This window comes from Panicum virgatum, chromosome 2N (assembly GCF_016808335.1).
Source record: "Panicum virgatum strain AP13 chromosome 2N, P.virgatum_v5, whole genome shotgun sequence".
Classification (NCBI taxonomy): domain Eukaryota; kingdom Viridiplantae; phylum Streptophyta; class Magnoliopsida; order Poales; family Poaceae; genus Panicum; species Panicum virgatum.
In genome coordinates this window covers 21,314,069-21,331,587 of record NC_053146.1, presented here as the reverse complement: position 1 = coordinate 21,331,587, position 17,519 = coordinate 21,314,069, and the positions used below count along the sequence as shown (strand labels likewise).

The 17,519-nt window shown below is 45.8% G+C and overlaps 2 protein-coding genes, 1 long non-coding RNA gene and 1 pseudogene across 9 annotated transcripts; 2 read left to right on the top strand and 2 right to left on the bottom strand.

Moving 5' to 3' along the window:
- Positions 1-2,881: 2,881 nt before the first annotated feature.
- On the bottom strand, positions 2,882-4,903 carry LOC120660049 (annotated as a pseudogene). The gene has a single exon (XR_005669329.1). The product of XR_005669329.1 is annotated as a malonyl-coenzyme:anthocyanin 5-O-glucoside-6'''-O-malonyltransferase-like (transcript).
- Positions 4,904-7,157: 2,254 nt separating this feature from the next.
- Positions 7,158-10,710, top strand: LOC120660045. Of its 2 annotated transcripts, none has more exons than XM_039938369.1 (7): positions 7,158-7,554; positions 7,927-8,126; positions 8,335-8,685; positions 8,766-8,966; positions 9,588-9,658; positions 9,866-9,996; positions 10,081-10,710. In XM_039938369.1, exons 1-7 carry the CDS (start codon positions 7,206-7,208, stop codon positions 10,377-10,379), a joined length of 1,602 nt encoding a protein of 533 aa, XP_039794303.1. In that variant the 5' UTR covers positions 7,158-7,205; the 3' UTR covers positions 10,380-10,710. The 2 variants fall into 2 exon arrangements, with proteins under 2 accessions (XP_039794303.1, XP_039794304.1); XM_039938370.1 differs by having other exon boundaries at positions 7,410-7,528.
- LOC120660046 (peptidyl-prolyl cis-trans isomerase-like) lies at positions 10,702-11,936 on the bottom strand. Of its 2 annotated transcripts, none has more exons than XM_039938371.1 (2): positions 11,777-11,936; positions 10,702-11,390 (listed from the first exon to the last, which is right to left on the bottom strand). In XM_039938371.1, the coding sequence occupies exon 2, from the start codon at positions 11,364-11,366 to the stop codon at positions 10,839-10,841; it is 528 nt and encodes a 175-aa protein (XP_039794305.1). In that variant the 5' UTR covers positions 11,367-11,390; positions 11,777-11,936; the 3' UTR covers positions 10,702-10,838. The 2 variants fall into 2 exon arrangements, with proteins under 2 accessions (XP_039794305.1, XP_039794306.1); XM_039938372.1 differs by having other exon boundaries at positions 11,695-11,823.
- A 1,740-nt stretch (positions 11,937-13,676) lies between these two features.
- On the top strand, positions 13,677-17,052 carry LOC120660048. 4 transcript variants are annotated; one of them, XR_005669327.1, is made up of 6 exons: positions 13,677-13,843; positions 14,266-14,323; positions 14,883-15,125; positions 15,764-16,033; positions 16,674-16,840; positions 16,924-17,052. It is a non-coding gene; the product is annotated as an uncharacterized LOC120660048 (long non-coding RNA). The 4 variants fall into 4 exon arrangements; XR_005669328.1 differs by having other exon boundaries at positions 13,694-13,767; positions 15,974-16,033; XR_005669325.1 differs by having other exon boundaries at positions 13,694-13,767.
- The last annotated feature ends 467 nt before the right edge of the window (positions 17,053-17,519 follow it).

The following is a 17,519-nucleotide window of genomic DNA, read 5'->3' as shown; positions in this document are numbered from 1 at the left end:
GCATTCTACGCAGATGAGCAAGGGGGGAGGAGGCTCAAAGGCAAGGAGCGCAAAGGTTGGAAGGAAGAAGGTGAAAGCGGAAAGGTAACCGCGGTATGCGGTTTGTCCCTTTATGAAGCCTGACCCAACCGGTGCGCCCCGAAACCGTCACTGTGACCCAAGCGACGCTCGCGCCTGGTGTTAACTGCCCAGTCCATGACAAGGGGCCCAGGCCGGCCTGTCAGGGAAGGCGGGTAACCACGAAGGTGTGAAAAGGCGGGATCTGAACCGTCGCCCGCGTACGAAGTGAGGCGGAAGCTGAGCTGACGTGCGCGCATTAAGCGCTGGCATGACCAAGCTTTTCGGGAACTGCGCCGGTGGTAAATATCCCGTTTACTCCGGCCGCAACAATGCTGAGCGTCGCACGCGTGACTAGGTGAACCACTGTGCGTGGGGGCCATGAGTCAGTAAGCCGTTGCGATGCGATGAGGCAATGAAAAACCCGATGGATGGTCAAGGCCGGACAAGACTCCTGCAGTAAGAAGCTTCAAGTTATGCAAAGTCAAATCGCAGTAGTGGCCCCACCTGCGGGTTCGTCACCTCTCCCGAGGTGGGCCCGGGGGCCACTGTCGGTACCCTGAAGCAGGGATACACACTTCTACTACAGCAAGGCAGGACTCGCATAGTCATCCGCGACTACGCCATAAGGGGCGGAGCTGCCGGGCCTCACGGGTCAGGCTCCTACCTCACCGGGCCAATGGCCCCGGACCCGCTCCCAGCTCTGGGACGGGTCCGGTGACGCCACGTGTCCCTGAGGAGGGGAAGCTCCGAGCCAACGGCCGAGGGCCCGGACCCCCCATAGGGGTCCGGGATCTCCCCGCGTCTGTCCGGACCTCCCACGCGCGTAGAGCCAGCATACAGCCGGGGGGGTCCGGAGGCTCCACGTGTCCCGCAGGCGCGGGCGCGGGTCTTCCACTGGAAGGCTCGCCCACCCACCGCATTTAATGTGGGTAGTTGAGGCGCGCTCTGCCGCCGCGGCACGTGGGGCAGCCCTTGTCAGGTCTCACTGTAGACCGCGTATTACCGAGGAACACGGCGCAGCCGCCTACGCCGCATCCGCGCAGAGCCCGTCCGCCGCATTAAATGGATACGACGGCACGGCACTTTTCCATCATGCCGCCTACGCCGCAAGCTACACGGCCGTTCAGCTACGCTGCAGGCAACGCCGCACGCTACACCCTGGCGCCGTTTCGACAAGACAGGACAAAGCACGCCGGTCGGAAGATTCCCACGGACAGACCAGGGAAATCCGGGGATGAGATCTCCTTGACCTGCAACGCCATAATGTATGAACAGTACGTTATCTTATACTACATCGTTTGGGGCCCACCTGTCGGGGACCCAACTACCATGTACGCGCCTCCCTTGAGATATAAAAGGGAGGCGCTCGCTGCACAGGACAAGCTCTCTCGAGCACACACGCAGGCCAAGCTCTCTCATGAGCTCACCCATACTCAAGCAATACAGCACACAGTGGACGTAGGGTATTACGCTCCGGCGGTCCGAACCACTCTAAACCGGCTGTGTTCATCGTGTTCTTGAGCGAGATCGAACTAGTCCTAGGTAACCCCCGAGTACTCACCCTCTGGACTTAGGCGGGTGCATTCCGCCACCCGGCTGTGGTTTGCCACACCACGACACGCACAATCCCTCTCCTCTGCCAACATATACACACGGTATATGCGCACTATATTGTTGAGCTGATGGCCCATCGAATACCACATTCCAGGTGATGGTTGGTGAGACCGTCACCTGTAGTGACATATAACCTTACCCACCCTACCCTCCCGCCATACTTTCTGTGTTCTCATATTTACACATCTGAACTTCCAAAACACAGAAATTTCATGTGATATGGAATTTAGGTGTTATTTATGTCAAAATAGTAAAATGATCTTTCTTTTTGTTAATATGCCCAAATAATCCAACTAAGATTTATATAGAGAATTTACCATATGAGCTTGTCTTGGAATTGATGAAGGCACAACACACTACTAGAAAAGAGGCCATCGGTCCACCCCAAAAGTACCCGGTACTAATTATAGCATTAGTACCAAGTCATCTTTGTTCCGGTACTTTTTGAGGTGGATAGAAAGGTCTAGGGATCCTTTAGTACGGGGTGGTAATATTACCCAGTACCTATTTCTAGCCTTTGGTACCGGGTGGTGTTTACCACCTAGTACCAAACGTACTCCACGGGTTACTTCAAAAGAAAAATATCTCCCTTTCAATCTCAATTGCTTCGTAGGTGAGATGGTAAGAGAGCAACACTTAGGTAAGAGGTCACAGGTTTGAATCTTGACATCCGTGCACACACATATTTTTTTTCTGCAAAGTGCAGAGGTCTCTTTAGTACTGAGTCATCCACCCGTTATTAATGCCTCTGGCCTTTAGTCTTGGATGCCGAGTATCGGTTGTAAGAAGTTTTTCTATTAGTGACATGTGTCTCGTTGTAGACATGTATACACCAACTACTTAATGAATAGTGTCATTAATTTATAAAATAAATTTAGAAAATTTGTTCACCGAAATATCTTGAGATGGATTGGGTACATATTCATTAATAATATAGATACTATAGAGTAAGTAGATAAATCTCTACACACTTCTTTTTAGAAAAGGGTTAAAATCTCTGGTTATTTTGAACTCAAGCTTGAGTGGTCAGTTCACTATTCACATGACTGTTTGCGTGATGAGTGATGATTATATCCAGTCTTTGCACCGGTTGTATTCTTATACGTCATATTATTTAAAAACAGAGCCAAAAGTACATTAGGGTAATTTCTTGGGAAGTAAAGGCCTGGAGTTTATTCTATCATCCAATAAAACAAACAAATAGAAGTCATACACAACATCTAGTTTTATTTTTTTTTAAACAAAACAAAACTGGCGTTCAGTTTTTTTTGGCACAACTGGAGTTCAGGTACAGTGTGCCTGTATTTGCGATGGGCTGCTTCCTGGCTGTTGGGTTGGGCTCAGTGTGAGAGCCTTGTTGAACAGAAATTTTCCGGAAATTTCCTTCCCAATAGCGACTCCATCTGTCTGCTTGTCGCTCAGTTGTGTTATACTGTAAGAACATTGCAAAAAAACTTGTTCATAATGTTTGTTTGATTTGATTTCGAACAATTCGACCCGCTCACAAGCAGCTTATTACTCCATGTCGCAGTACATGCTGCTGTACTACTTCCAGATCAAGCTCACTCAACCAGAAAAGCAAATTGAATACAAAACTCACAGATTCCACTACGCTGCTTGGATGCAACCTTCGTTTTGTGTTGCTGAAGAATGCAGCTGCACCTCGGATCGGCAATGCCAGTCAGATGGCGGCGCCACCGAGGGCATCGGCGAAGCAGGAAGCGAAGGCGTCCATGGCGTCGGTCGGCAACACCACCCCGAGCTCGATGCCGCCGTCACCCTCCGGGCTGTCCGCCAGCGCCACCGTGCCCGGCGTCTTCTCCACCGACACCATCTCCACCCTCGCTGGCCGGCCCCATCCGAAGTCTGTGGTCTCGTACACGCCGTGCCTGGGTGATCCGCCCACCGACATGGGCCGCTCCGGAAGCACAGACAGCACCTTGCCCAGCCACCCCTCCGCGCCCTCCAGCACGCCCTGCTCCATCTCCCTGATCGCGCTCCCGATCGCCGACGCCGCAGCAGCCACGCCGTCCGCTGTCTCGCCGGAGAGGAGGTCCGCCGTGGCGGACTCCACGAAGCAGGGGCGCAGGCAGTTGCCGAAGTACTCGGCGGGGAGCGGCGGCGTCAGCCTGGTCCGGCACTCGGCGGAGAAGAGCATGTGGCTGCGCTCGGCGCCCGCGACGCCGGCGGATCCGGACTTGATGAGGCACACCCACGCCAGCGCCGACGCCGCCACGAAAGACGACGGCTTCGCGTCTGCCTTCGCCACCGCCCCCTCCTTGATGCGGTCGATCTGGTGGCGCGGCAGCAGGAACGACGCCATCACCATCGGCGCTTTCTCCTCCTGCTCCTGCTGCGGCGGCGGCGGAGGAGGCGGAGGAGGGGCGAGCCGCGCCATCCCGGCGAGCGTCTTCCCGCGCAGGTCGTCGGGGTCAGCGACGAGGGAGCGGTCCAGGACCGGGCGCGGCGGCAGCGCGGCGTCCTCGGATCGGATCCGTCGTCACTCTCGAGGCCGAGACGGCAGGCGGCGGCCCAGGTGCGGACGAATTGCATGGTGGAGGCGTCGTCGCAGGCGGCGTGGTGGACGGAGACGCCGAGGCAGAGCCCGCGGCCGGGGAAGACGGTGGCCTGCACGGCGGCGAGCGCGAACGCCCCGTCCTCCCCAGGCGGCGGCAGCTGCGGCACGAGCGGGCGGATCCCGGCCAGGTCCCTGGGCGACCTGGCGACGATGCGGTCGAACTCGTCGGGGCTGTCGGACTCGGCGACGACCAAGGTGAGGGCGTCGGCGCCAGGGGTGTATGAGCAGAGGAACGGCGGGTGGGGCCTGATGGTGCCGGCCAACGGGTAGAAGCGGCGGAGCGCGACGGCGAGCGAGGAGCGGAGGAGCGGGAGCGCGGAGGCCGGGTCCGGGTGGCGGTAGAAGAAGAGGCGCTCGACGGGGCCGGTGAAGAACCAGGCCACGTCGAAGAAGGTGAGCGGGAGCGCGGAATCGGGCGGCGGCGGCGGCGAGACGCGGATCCGGTCGAGCACGCGCACGCCCGGCGAAGACGATGGAGGCGCCATCTGATCTGCTCCGCTGGCCGCTGCTCTGCTCTACTCTGCAGTTATTGTGTGGCCTCCTCTGCTCCACTCTGCTTTGCCCTGCTCCGCTTGAGGAAAAGGAGGAGAGGCAGCTTGGCACAAGGCAAGTAGGGGCAGAGGGGAGACTGACAGGTGGGGCAGAGGAGCCCCAGCTGTTGCACTTGCATTGGCCTGCCCACTTGTTAATACAGAGGTTTGGTCACTTGGCTGCTGTTTTTTTCCCCTTTTTCCCTTGATAAAGTGTGCTTGGCTGCTTTAGGCTATCTCCAACCATTCCCCCATTCAACTCTTCCCAAACGTACTATTTACTATATTTTACTACCTCCCTCCAAAAAATTCCTCTCCCTATAACTCCTTCTCTCCAACCATTCCCCTCATATCTATTCCCCCTATATACTATCACTCATTAACTAACTATTTATTTAACGTTTTTGAATTTAAAAAAATCATACAGTATTTGTACTGTCATAATACACATTATCATCATATTACGGGGCTCAAACGGGATTAATATCGTGAAAAAATAGTGTGATTAGAGATATAGGGAGAGTTGAAACTCACCCTATATGTGGGGAGAGTTTCAACTCCCACCGTATATAGGGGGAGCTATAGGGGGAACTGTTGGATCGGATTTCCCCCTATAGCTCCCCGGATATGGGGTGGGGGGAGGGATGGGGGGCACCGTTGGAGCTAGCCTAGCTAGCCAGTTTGGCATGTACCCACCCAGGCACTAATATCATTGGATGCTAATCTAATTATACAAGAGGAAGAGGACGCGAGAGAAGAAAAAAAAAGAGAGAGGGGCGAGCTAGAAAGGGTAAAATTATCAATTCCATCCACGCTTATGTGGAACTTTGGATGGAATGGCAGTGATGGGATAAATCATAACTTCTATGGCACCAAAGGAACTTTAAAAAAAATTGTGGTATACAAGAAATCCATCTAAATTTCTATGGCATCTAGGGATTGGCTCAACTGGAAAGCCTTTTAAGTTTTCGGTTTCTGACTTTGAAATATTGCAAGCCTCTAACCTACTCCTTCCTTTCTAATTGTAGGTCGTTTTGCCAAATCAAGATACATAGATTTTGTTATGCACCTAAATAAACATAATATCTAAATGCATGGTAAAATTGTAGATCTAGATTTGCCGAAACGACCTACAATTTGGAATGGTAGGAGTAGTGTTATTCATTTAAGAAGGATAAACTTTTGTTGGAGTGGAAAAAGGTAGTACAGATTCAAGAAGAAGAGAGATCCACTCAGGAAGACAGCCCCCCGAAAGGAAAAAAGTCTACACAATCCCTCTTTCGGCAGTCGACTACTTAACCCCCCAACCTATGAAACCGAGTATTCTACACCTAACTTTTTCAAAATCGGACAAACAACCCCCCCAAGTGATTTCATACGGTGGCTTTATCTTTATCTTTTTATTTATTTCGGATAAATAATCAAAAAAATTTAGTAAATCATAGAAAAATTATAAAATATAAATTCTAATTTTGTTGGACTTCACGTGAGCAGATTCATACAATGAACATATAATATGGTATCCTAAAATTTTTGCTATACAGTTTGATCTATGTTTTTCTATAATTAAATTGAATAATTCGTAACTATAGTTTCTATAGTCCAATTGCGGTGAAAGTTTTATAGTGGCTTAACTATTCTATGCTTCAACAGTAGTAAAAATTTCATGCTTATTAGATCATGTATACCTTAGTTATAGATTTAACAAGCATAAGCTCTAAATAAATTTATAACTATGTAATACATGATCCAATAAGTATGAAATTTTTACAGCAGTTTAAGCATATAATAATTAGGTCACCATTAAAATCTCACTACAATCGAACTATAGAAACTACAGTTATGAATTATTCTAATTAATTATAAAAAAGAATAGAGAAAGTCTACAGCAAAAAATTATATTAAAACATTTCATATTATATGTTTACTGTGCAATTCTGCTCATGTGGAGTCCAACAAAATTGGATTTTTTATTTTGTAATTTTTCTATCATTTACTATAATTTTTTAATTTTTATTCATAATAAATAAAAAAGAAAAATATAAAATCATCGTCCAAAACCACTTGAGGGGGATTATCTGTCCGATTTTAAAAAGGTTGGGACGTGGAATACCCGATTTTATAGATTACAGAGTTAAATTGTCGGCTGCTGATAGGTAGGGGGTTATGAAGAAATTTTCAATCCAAAATAATCTGCTGTTAACCAGACGCTAAATTTTCATAGATCTGGTACGTTTTTTCTCCTACGGATCAACGGCAGAGATTTGACCTGGTCTATTACGAACAAAGAGAAGAGTCTCTTTTTTTTTAACTCACAAAGAGAAGAGTCTTGAGTCCGAGAACCCTCCTTTCATCCCTTCCTCCTCCCGCTCACCGCTCACCGCCCACCGCCCCCCGACCTGTGCCGCCGCCCCCACCCACCCATGGCGAAACGCCTTCTCTCCTGCGCACGACTCATTACTCTCCACCGTCCCATCCTGTCTCCCGCGCTCTCCCGCCTACTCTCCCACGGCCCAACCGCCCCGGCGACTAGCGGACCAGAGGACAAGGGCAAAAAGAAGGCGGCGGGCGCGGCGGCGGCTGTCGTGGTGGAGGCGGCTGCCGCGAGCCGGAGGGAGGACCCCGAGGTCAGCGCGAGGGATGGGTCAGAGGAGGACGACGAGGATGCCGGCCTGCCCTGGAGGAGCTGGAGGCCCGACGTCGCGTGGCTCTCCAAGGCCCTCGAGCCCGCACTGCACCTCTACAGGCAATACAACTGGAAGCCTTTCGCATGTTCGTCTCCTCCACTTCAGTTGCTGCTCTCTTCTATCTCTGCGCCTGTCTAACCTCAGCATTGTAATTATTCGATGCGATGCTTTCTCTTTTTAGAATTGCCACAATTGGTAGTCGGAATCGGATTATGATGAAGAGGAACTCATGTGCAGAATTAGAACAGTTCGCTGTAAAGCACCTGATATGTTCCCTTAACAATTTGCAGCCATAAATGATAAAACCAAGCTGCCTTTTCAGTCATGCTTTTGATTCAATTGACGGTGAACAATGGACATTACAAGGACACTGTTATATTGTTTATTTCATTTGCTACACAATTGGAAATCTGCATATGATGTCCCTTGTGGTTAAATGTATGCTATCTGAATGCAGCTACTGGTGGAGGGGAGAACATCCCTGCAAGCACCCGGACGTTTAGCGAAATTCTAAGTGATCTCCAGCGAAGTAAGATAAGCATCAAGGACTGGAGCCTCAGTGATCTTACTGTTGGCCTTTACCTCATTTACCTCAGCCAAGCTTCCTCAAAGCATGCTGAAGCCTTCAAGGGTGTCCAGATATCCTCCAATAAAATGGTACATCCTGCAGGCTTTGTATTAATACTGAAGTTCTCAAACTGTGTATCATGGGTATTAAAAAAATGATACAAATAATTCAATCATTCTGTTCTTTGGTTATGATGATTAAGAATTTAGAGTTTCAGCCTCTTTAGACTGTTACACATCTCAAATAATGTGCACTACTATCTGCTGGTCAAAGGGATTCGTCCATGTTTCTTTTCAGGTTCAAGAATTAATTTATCACCTTGAACTTGCAAGAGGTTGCTATAAAGGTAATGCAACTGGGCTTGCACGGTATAGCATGCTTCGGAAGAGAAATGTTGTAAAGTTTGTGAAAGAATCTAGTATTTTGAGGCCTGGATATTACATTGGCATTGATCCACAAGCTAAATTGGTGATTCTTGGGATTCGTGGGACTCATACGGTGTATGATCTTGTTACGGATTTGATTGCTTTAAGTGATAAGAAGGTATCACCCAAAGGTTTCTCAACACACTTTGGAACATATGAGGCTGCTCGTTGGTACCTTCGTCATGAGCTGGGAATAATCAGGAAATGTTTGGAGAAGCACAAGGTGAGAGGGTGTATTTCTCTGTGTTCAGTTGAAGCCATAGTCTTTTCCACCCTGTACTTATTTTCTTATGTTTGAAGCAGGACTACAAGTTGCGGTTGGTAGGGCACTCCCTTGGAGGTGCTTCAGCAGCGTTGCTTGCTATAATGCTACGGAAGAAGTCAAAGGAGGAACTTGGTTTCAGTCCGGACATTATTTCTGCTGTTGGATTTGGAACACCACCTTGCATATCAAAGGAAGCTGCTGAAAGTTGTGCAAGCTATGTCTCTACTGTTGTGCTCCAGGTACGCGTGATCTTTTTGCTGGGGTCTAATGTTTTCAAATCGTATTATTGAACCTAGTCGTAAGAGCACTGATAAGATGATTAATCATGATTAGTCGTTGATCAAGCTGATTAGTCGAGTCTAGTTGAACATAGTTAGTAGTCTAGTCGTCATGTCTAAATCCCCTGATATTTAGGATGTATATATATTAAATAGATGGTCAATTATAAATTACAGCAGAGAGTAAGTAGGCAAACAATAAAGATTAAGATTCAACCATGGTTGGTTGGTCCAACACATAAATATCTCGCTGAACAAGTATCCCTAAACAAATTGTCAAATGCTAAGCTGATTAGTAATAGACTACAAACCTGAAGGAGTGTATTATGAATCAGATATTAGTTCCATTCTAATTGGACGACTTATCGTGATTAGTCGATGAGTAATCGGACAACTTGCAATCTAGTTGAGCTAATCAAGTTGGTGAGTATAATTGGTACCAAGGAACCGATAAGGGTGATTAGTAGTGACTAATCATGATTAGTCGGATGATCGGATAACATTGCTGGGGTCGAAATCTGGTTCCCATTGTCTTTGTTGAGTTGTTTGGCATTCATAATTGAACTGTTTCTTGTGATGCAGGATGATATTATACCTAGGCTCAGTGCAGCATCTCTGGCAAGACTGCGTAATGAAATACTTAAAACAGATTGGTAGGTATTGGGTTTGGACTGGTATTAAATGACAGGAACTTTTGTTCAGGTAGCTTTCACAAGAAAGAACACTTTGATAGTTTGCCTTGCGAATGTTACTTTTGAGCACCATCTTAGTGCATGTACTTCATATGTGCACGCTACAAGTTTAACACTTGGTTAACGGATGACCCTTTGTCATTATTCCTGTACCACATTGTCTTGCAGGGTAAGTGTTCTGGAGAAGGAAGACTTGAAGCATATAGTGGATATCGTGACAAATGCCAAGCTTGTTGTTTCGTCAATTCAAGATGTGGCACGTAAACTCGGTGACTATGTATCAACATCAACAAATTCTGGTGAGTTTTATTGACTTGGGAATGAGCATGTCGAAGTAGAAGGGCTATGGTTTTATTGAATGTGACCTAACTTTGTCTTGTCAGATGTTACCAAAATTCCAGCTGACTCGACGAAAGTGTTGTCATCGGATAGTACAAATGATGTGTTTGTGCCAGAGGATCTCTTCCTTCCTGGGACTCTGTATTACCTGCAGAGGGATATTGAGGATATAAATGGCATGGAAGACGAATCATACACGCTCTGGAAAGGTGATCCAGGGGAAAATTTTCAGAGGATACTGCTGTCTGGCAACTTGATATCTGATCACAGATGCGAAAGCATATATTACGCTCTGAGGGAGGTGCTCAAGACACTGCCACCGCAACCACCGCAGGATGAATGACCTTGTTTCCCTGTTTTTCTCTCAGGAGCTTTACTCTGTTGAGGCTGAACGCCTGGATCTATAGTTCTGTGATGTGTATGCATACCGGCAGTTCCTTTGATCTTTTAGTATCACTCGGAGGACTAACCTGCCTGCCTTGGCTTCTGTATGCTGTACAGTTTTAGCTGCTAGGTATGGTAAGAATACGGCCAGGCAATGTAATTTTGCAAGTTCCAAGTTAGTTTAGTGCTTTTAGCATGTTGTTTTGAGTTGCCGATGCAAATTTGCAAGGCGAACTGAATGAAGCATCAGATCTGTGATGATTCAAAGTTGCAAACATGGGTTGAAATCATCATCCATCTTTTATGTTTAATGCCGATTTGCATTAAAAATCTGAGCATCTGAGAACAAAACAAATTTATTTATCCATTCATATCATCTGTCTACATGACGCTCCACTACGAGGACTCAGGGAGGCGCTCACTCGTCGGCTAGCTGGCCGCAATCCTCAATGAGGACTGGCTCGGCCGTGGCTCCTGACCCGGAGCCGACGGCCTCCATCTTCTGCACGACGCCGTAGCCGTCGACGACCTGGCCGAAGACGACGTGCTTGCCGTCGAGCCAGGGGGTCTGCGCGGTGCAGATGAAGAACTGGGAGCCGTTGGTGTTGGGCCCGGCGTTGGCCATGGAGAGCACGCCAGGCCCCGTGTGGCGCAGCCTGAAATTCTCGTCGGCGAACTTGGCGCCGTAGATGGACTCCCCGCCGGTGCCGTTGCCGCGGGTGAAGTCGCCGCCCTGGCACATGAAGCTGGGGATGATGCGGTGGAAGGTGGAGCCCTTGTAGTGCAGCGGCTTCCCCGAGGCGCCCAGGCCCTTCTCGCCCGTGCACAGGCAGCGGAAGTTCTCGGCCGTCCTGGGGACCTTGTCGGCGAAGAGCTCCATGACGACGCGGCCGGCCTTGGCGTTGCCGATGAGGATGTCGAAGAAAACCTTGGGGTTCTTGGCCATGGCGGACGCCTTCAAGCCTTCACTCTGCCAAGAAGACGACGAGTGTCAGCGTCAGAACTCAGAAGCATGTTAAACAAAACATTCCGGAAAATCAAGAATAGCCAGGATACTGCAATTGCTTTTCAAGGGAATCAATGAGTGTGCGCCGTCATCATTGTCATCCTCCAAGTACAGTGGAAGGATTATGCATTGTTTTGTAGAGATGACGAACCGTGATTGATATCGCACAAGCTTTGAGCTCAATAGGCCGATTGACGCCTAGAAAGCCTTCGATATGTGCTTACAGTTCCAGATCAGATGGGTAAATTAAAAGGAGGAAACAGGACACCTGAATATCTAGCAACAAGATGAGATGAGGTGTGATGAGGAGAAGAGGAGGATGGGGACCTCCGTGAGTCAGCTAAGCTCACCTAAGATCAATAGGTCGCCGGTCTTATCGGCGCCGGGAAGAAGAAGAGGCGGCGGCGGCGGTCAGGGGGAGGGAGGCAACAGGCAAGCAAAGATAAAGGGAAGGGGAAGAGGGTTTAGGGTTTTCGACAGAAGAGGCGGCGGCTTTCATGGGCCAAACTATTTCACAAAGGGCCCATCTTAGCTGCTTCTTTCATCGAGCCGCGATCTGCAGCCTGCCCCATTTGCCCTTTCCATTTGCTGAGACCATGGCCCATTCCCTCTATTTCCCCCAAGGCCTCAACTACAGATTATTCTGTATTATGAATCAGGAAGGATGCAAGGATTTGTAAATGAAGTGCGTATAACGAATTGCATATCAAATCAATAATATTGGTGGCCACATGCAAGGCAACAGAGCATGCAGTGCATAGCAAGAGCTCCATCTATCTGACCTGACCTGAAATGAAATCATACCATACCTGCAGGGTGCAGCACGTTACTGGTTTCTGATTCATAGATGCCTTACTTTCTTCGACAAAAATTCGGCTTCGATTTATCGCTGAGCCTATATATCCAAAATCAGTCTTTGTTTCAAGGACTGGGAAAAGAATATTAGTGCGAACATAAAAAAGCTACAATCATTGTTTTCATTTTAGGCATTACTGTTCTAAAGTATACTTGGAGTAGCCTCAGAAAATGTACAGAGCTGATGGTTCTGATATTCCTTTGCCAGTTGCCATGACATCGTCCATGTTTAACAGAATCTGGAAACTTGAGTACCACATGTATAATATGCAAAGTGTCCAGGTCAGATACAACCAGGAACATGAACAAATGGAAAGTGTGGAACACAATCATGCAATTGCTCCAATATTCGCTTTATGACAACAATGTATTTTGCAACTGCGTTAGAAAAATAATTATCACTATAAGAAATCATTTAATCTATGACAAAACAAATTCGTCACAGATTGCTAAAAAAACGTCACAAAACAGCATTTATGACGGTTTCGTGACGATTTCGAATAACGTCATGTATTGAGCGTCACAGATTAAATCGAGTGACATTTTTTTTGTAATCATCACAGATTGGCACGGTCTATGACGTTTATAAACCATCACAAAATGGCCCAAAGTCCATTTAACCCAGCCCAAGCCCAATATCTATGACAAAAATAAACGTCACAGATGTTGTCAAAAATAATGCCTAGTGCTCAACCATCAATGACATGGACATTGACGTGGCATCCTACGTGGCAGCTGACATGCCTGATGACGTGGCACTTTTTTACAGCACCTGGGCCCTGGCCCACTTGTTATTTGTTATTGGATCGATGAATTTTGGAACTGGGCCGCTGCCATGTCAATAATGATGAATTGGAAAACAAAAACAAAAGAAAAATGTTGGCATGAAATAATTATATTATATACATCGCAAATACACATCCCTTACATGCATCATCGAGAATACATTTTTCATCCATTATATACCTCACTTATCTTTTTTTCAAGGATATATACATCACTTGTCACAATCACATAAGAATAACCTTATAAAAAATCTCACAAGAATAAGCAGTTTTCTTTCTAGCTTCTAAACTCCCTTCTGCTGCCTTCTCCCTTCTGCTGCTACTTGGAAACAAATGCAGGAATAAAGGGACTGAAACTGAACAGCAGAGGCAGGGATTAAACCATCATAACATGCATCTGGAAAAAGCAATCATCCTTAAGCTATCTGCCTCATGTTTAGGCAGTGTTGGATAACTAGAACAAAAGAATCAAAGTAGAGCCTGCAGCCTTCTAAACATGCAGAGGCAGTTTACTGAAATAAACTTGGGAATAGAACTACTTTGTAAATTCATCACATCCAAGATTACTTAGTTGCTCACATCCTAGAGAAAAAGGAAATTTCTAGTAGTCACTGAGTCATAGGTTTGGTTTTTTCAGAAGACGTGTGTTATCTTGTTGGATGGGATTTCTTCTTCCGAAGAGAAAAGATGAAACTAAAAAGGTTAGTGGCTCAGCGCTGCCCTCTATCCGTGATTTGAAGGGTTGACATGCAGGAAGTCTCATCAGGTGTTTACTGGGTAAATCTCATCAGGTGTTTCTGAATTTAGTTGAATTAATTTGGATGTACAAATTATTTCGAAGTTGATCTGTATGGCTTCTGAATTCAGTATGGCACAAACCAGGATGGTGCTTCACTTTATTTGGTGTTTAATATTAAGTTTAATAGAGTTCTAGCTACATTTTCTTTGAGTATTCGAATGAAACTGAATGTTTCAGCTTGTTGCTGTATTCCACCAGTAGAAAATAGGAGGGACTAAAACATATGTTTGAAATTATCATCTATGCTCAATTTCTGTAAGAATTTGCTTATCTGGGAGATGATTAATTTCAAGGTTGGTTTGCTCATGAGATTGCTAGAGCATGGTACCATTTTAGGCAAGCTAATGCATGTTCATATTACATTCTCTAATTATCTTCTTACCTTTTGGATTTTTTACAGGTCAGGATCAGTTTGGAACTTGCATGGGAGATGCTGAATATCACTCTATCTTTCTAAGGTATGCTTAGCCATCTACTTAGATAAAATAGTGGTAGCACTACCATCCCAAAATCTATAGGGATAGCCGTTTCATATTAAATAGCATGCACTTTTTTCCAGACCAAATCTAGGCAGTAATTTTGCAGTCTTTTTTTTTGCTTCTATCATTTTCTCCCAGCCAAAATTATTTTTATTTTGCTGGGGATCCATTTGTAGTGGCTAAAAGGTGTACATTTGGTTAGTGCTTCACATACCATACGATTGGAGGTATATCTTTGATAATTTTTGGCTCATAATAGTTTCATTTGTTTACTCTCTGGCGATCGTTGTGTAAAAATAAAAAAATAGGTTACTATGCTTAGTTTCATAGCCTACTCTACATATGTTTAGATATTTCATATGTGCTTTCAAATTACTCTGCCTCTAGAAGTATCAGGTTTCAGAAATTATTTTTATGTTTCCAATTTAATATATTGATTGGACACTACCATATTTGAATCAAAAGTTTCAAATGTTGTTGCCCGGTTGATAAGTAATCTGTTTTATAATTCTACCATACAACTTGCATGTTTTTGCAGATTCCGCTATTGTGTTGTCGAAGCCCTTTCCGGTTCCGCACCGGAAGGTTAATACTCTGTTTCCTCAATTCTATGGCCCTTGCTCTCCCTTAGATCTACTTCTTCTGCTGCCCAGTGCAGTGGAGCTGATCTATGCAGATGGCAGCTGAGATCGGTGATGCTTCAGCTACTCAGTCAGCATCTGCCCATCTGTGTTTCCTTGCTATGGCAACACGTTCTCATCAACCAGGTGCTTAATTAGAGGTAAACTGCATCTCCATGAATCAAGCCAAATAGTACTTCCTTTTTAATATTCATAGACATCGCTCACTGTGCTAATATCGAGAGGAGAGATCCAAATGTTTCTTGCTTGCATTTTTTCCTCATTAATTTTTTTTATAGAATTGGACGCTCCAATTTGTGTTGTCAATTGTGCCTAAAGTACTTCTGTGCTTTGCAACTCTTCCAATCAGATGACAATTTCAGACAATCATATGAAACCTTGATGTGGGAAATCACTTGGTTCTTCTATTTTTTAGCTAATTAGGGACAAATCCTGATGTTTATTGCAATGCAACTGAAATTCCAGTACTAATGCATTTTAGTATCAGTTGACTTGTGTGTTCAGTTTGTAACCTAAAACATGATATATCACCTGCCAGACTGCAATGGAAACCATGTCTGAATGATTGCAGGGACAGTACCATAGCATAAGCTTTGCACATGCAACCATCACAAATCAACCATAGGTAGTGCTTTGTGCACAATTGAGCTATTTGTTGTGGTGTCGATGTCATTGCCAACAGACCTGTGATGTGCCTCATTGAACTTGGGTATGCAGGCTGCAGCTAGCTGATGTGTTTAGGCTCAGCTGATGTGTTTAGGCTCTTGTGGCAATGCAGCTAGCCCTGTGACGATGCGGCAGAGAAGCACACCCAGCACGGATGGGAGCAGCCCTCCAGCCATTTGATGAGATGCCTAATGAACCATGAGTCCATGAGACTAAAAACAATGAAGAATGAATTGTGTTAGATTTTTTGGTACATTTAAATTTACCATCTCAGTTATTACTGCTCATTTCTGAATACGTTAATTTGAAACATCACTTGCAGTTGATGCTTTCGGTTGATTACTACTCCAACAAAGAAGAAAACAAACACCCTTTTACAAAGGTTACTAATACTCTCCATAAGCCCCGTTAATTTGTCGCGCTTTATTTTCATGCTTCATACGTACCTATTTGTTACCCAGAGATCACTCTAAACATTCAACTATGACACTTAGAAATATTATTTTTACCTAAAAAATTCAGAGCTTGTTGATATATATATATATATATATATATATATATATATATATATATATATATATATATATATATCCTTCTGAACCTTTGCTTGATTATTCTTTCTGAACCTTCTCCTCTTCGACAAGGTACATATTAGACTTTGTTCATAAATTAAGTGGAACTATTGAAAAGTGATGCCCACAGCTTTTAGCACTTTTCGTTACTTAAAATGATACTCGTAGCGTTAGCACGAGCATTACACTATTTTCTTAAGTTGACAAAAGGAGAATTACTTTTTTTTTCCTGAACCATAAATATGTAATGACTTTTGCAATGTCTAATCCAACTTGGCACCTAACCAGTTGGTTGTTTGATTTCATTTATTACGGAATGTTGCCATAGCATTAGCACATGCATCAAACTATTGTGGTATGGCCAAAATATTTTTTTATTCAACAACACTTTGTTGTCTCTTACAAACAATTGCGGTTGTACTGAAATTTCTCCATATCTTCTCCAACCAGATAAATGCTACTACAGATTTTAGCACATGTAGTAGCTTACACTCACTTGATGTGCATGGATAGCACCAAATGAGTTCATGAATACTTCGGCAAGTTCGATCCCAAGCTGCTGGAGAGCTCAGAGCCCGATGCCATCCTCAAGCTCATCGTCCCGGTACAGGAACAAGGTGAGGTTTTGGGTGCAGGTTTTTGGATGGGTTTTGGGCGCAAATTGTAACACCTTGTTTCGTTTTTCGTTTCCATTCCCCAGATGGAGTTCTCGCTTGGGACAAAGAGATGGATGCAAAGGGAGTGGAAGGAGAAGGAGGAAGTAAACAAGGCTGACGAGATATTCCCCATAACATTTGATTAACTCATGATCAGCTTTTTTAGGCTATGAACAATATGTTGGAGTAATGGGCTTGGCCCATTACTTCTAAAGCATTAAAAGAATTTAAAGCCCACTATTAATGCTAGGGAATCAATGCTTAATTCCGTACCGGGAATTGAGGAGGATCTCAACCGACTTAAAAGGTGGACTTCGTGTACACCACTTGTGAAGCCGGTAAGAGGAGGACGGTGAACCACACGCGCGCGCGCGCTCGCTCGCCTCGCCGGGCCGAGACGCGGCGCGGCGCGGCCGGACGGACGGACGGACGGACGGTGCGGTGCGCGTGCGCGGCTGGACGTGACGTGCAGGTGCCGGTGCGGTGCGGTGCGGTGCGACGTGATGTGCTGAGATGAGAAGGATGTTTTGCAGTAAAGAGTATTAAAACAGAGGGTTAATGTCGTCACTAATGACTGGACATTGAAGGCTCTTTACGACGTCCAGGTTCGTTGAACCTGAGGCACATTAACTGCCGCTCA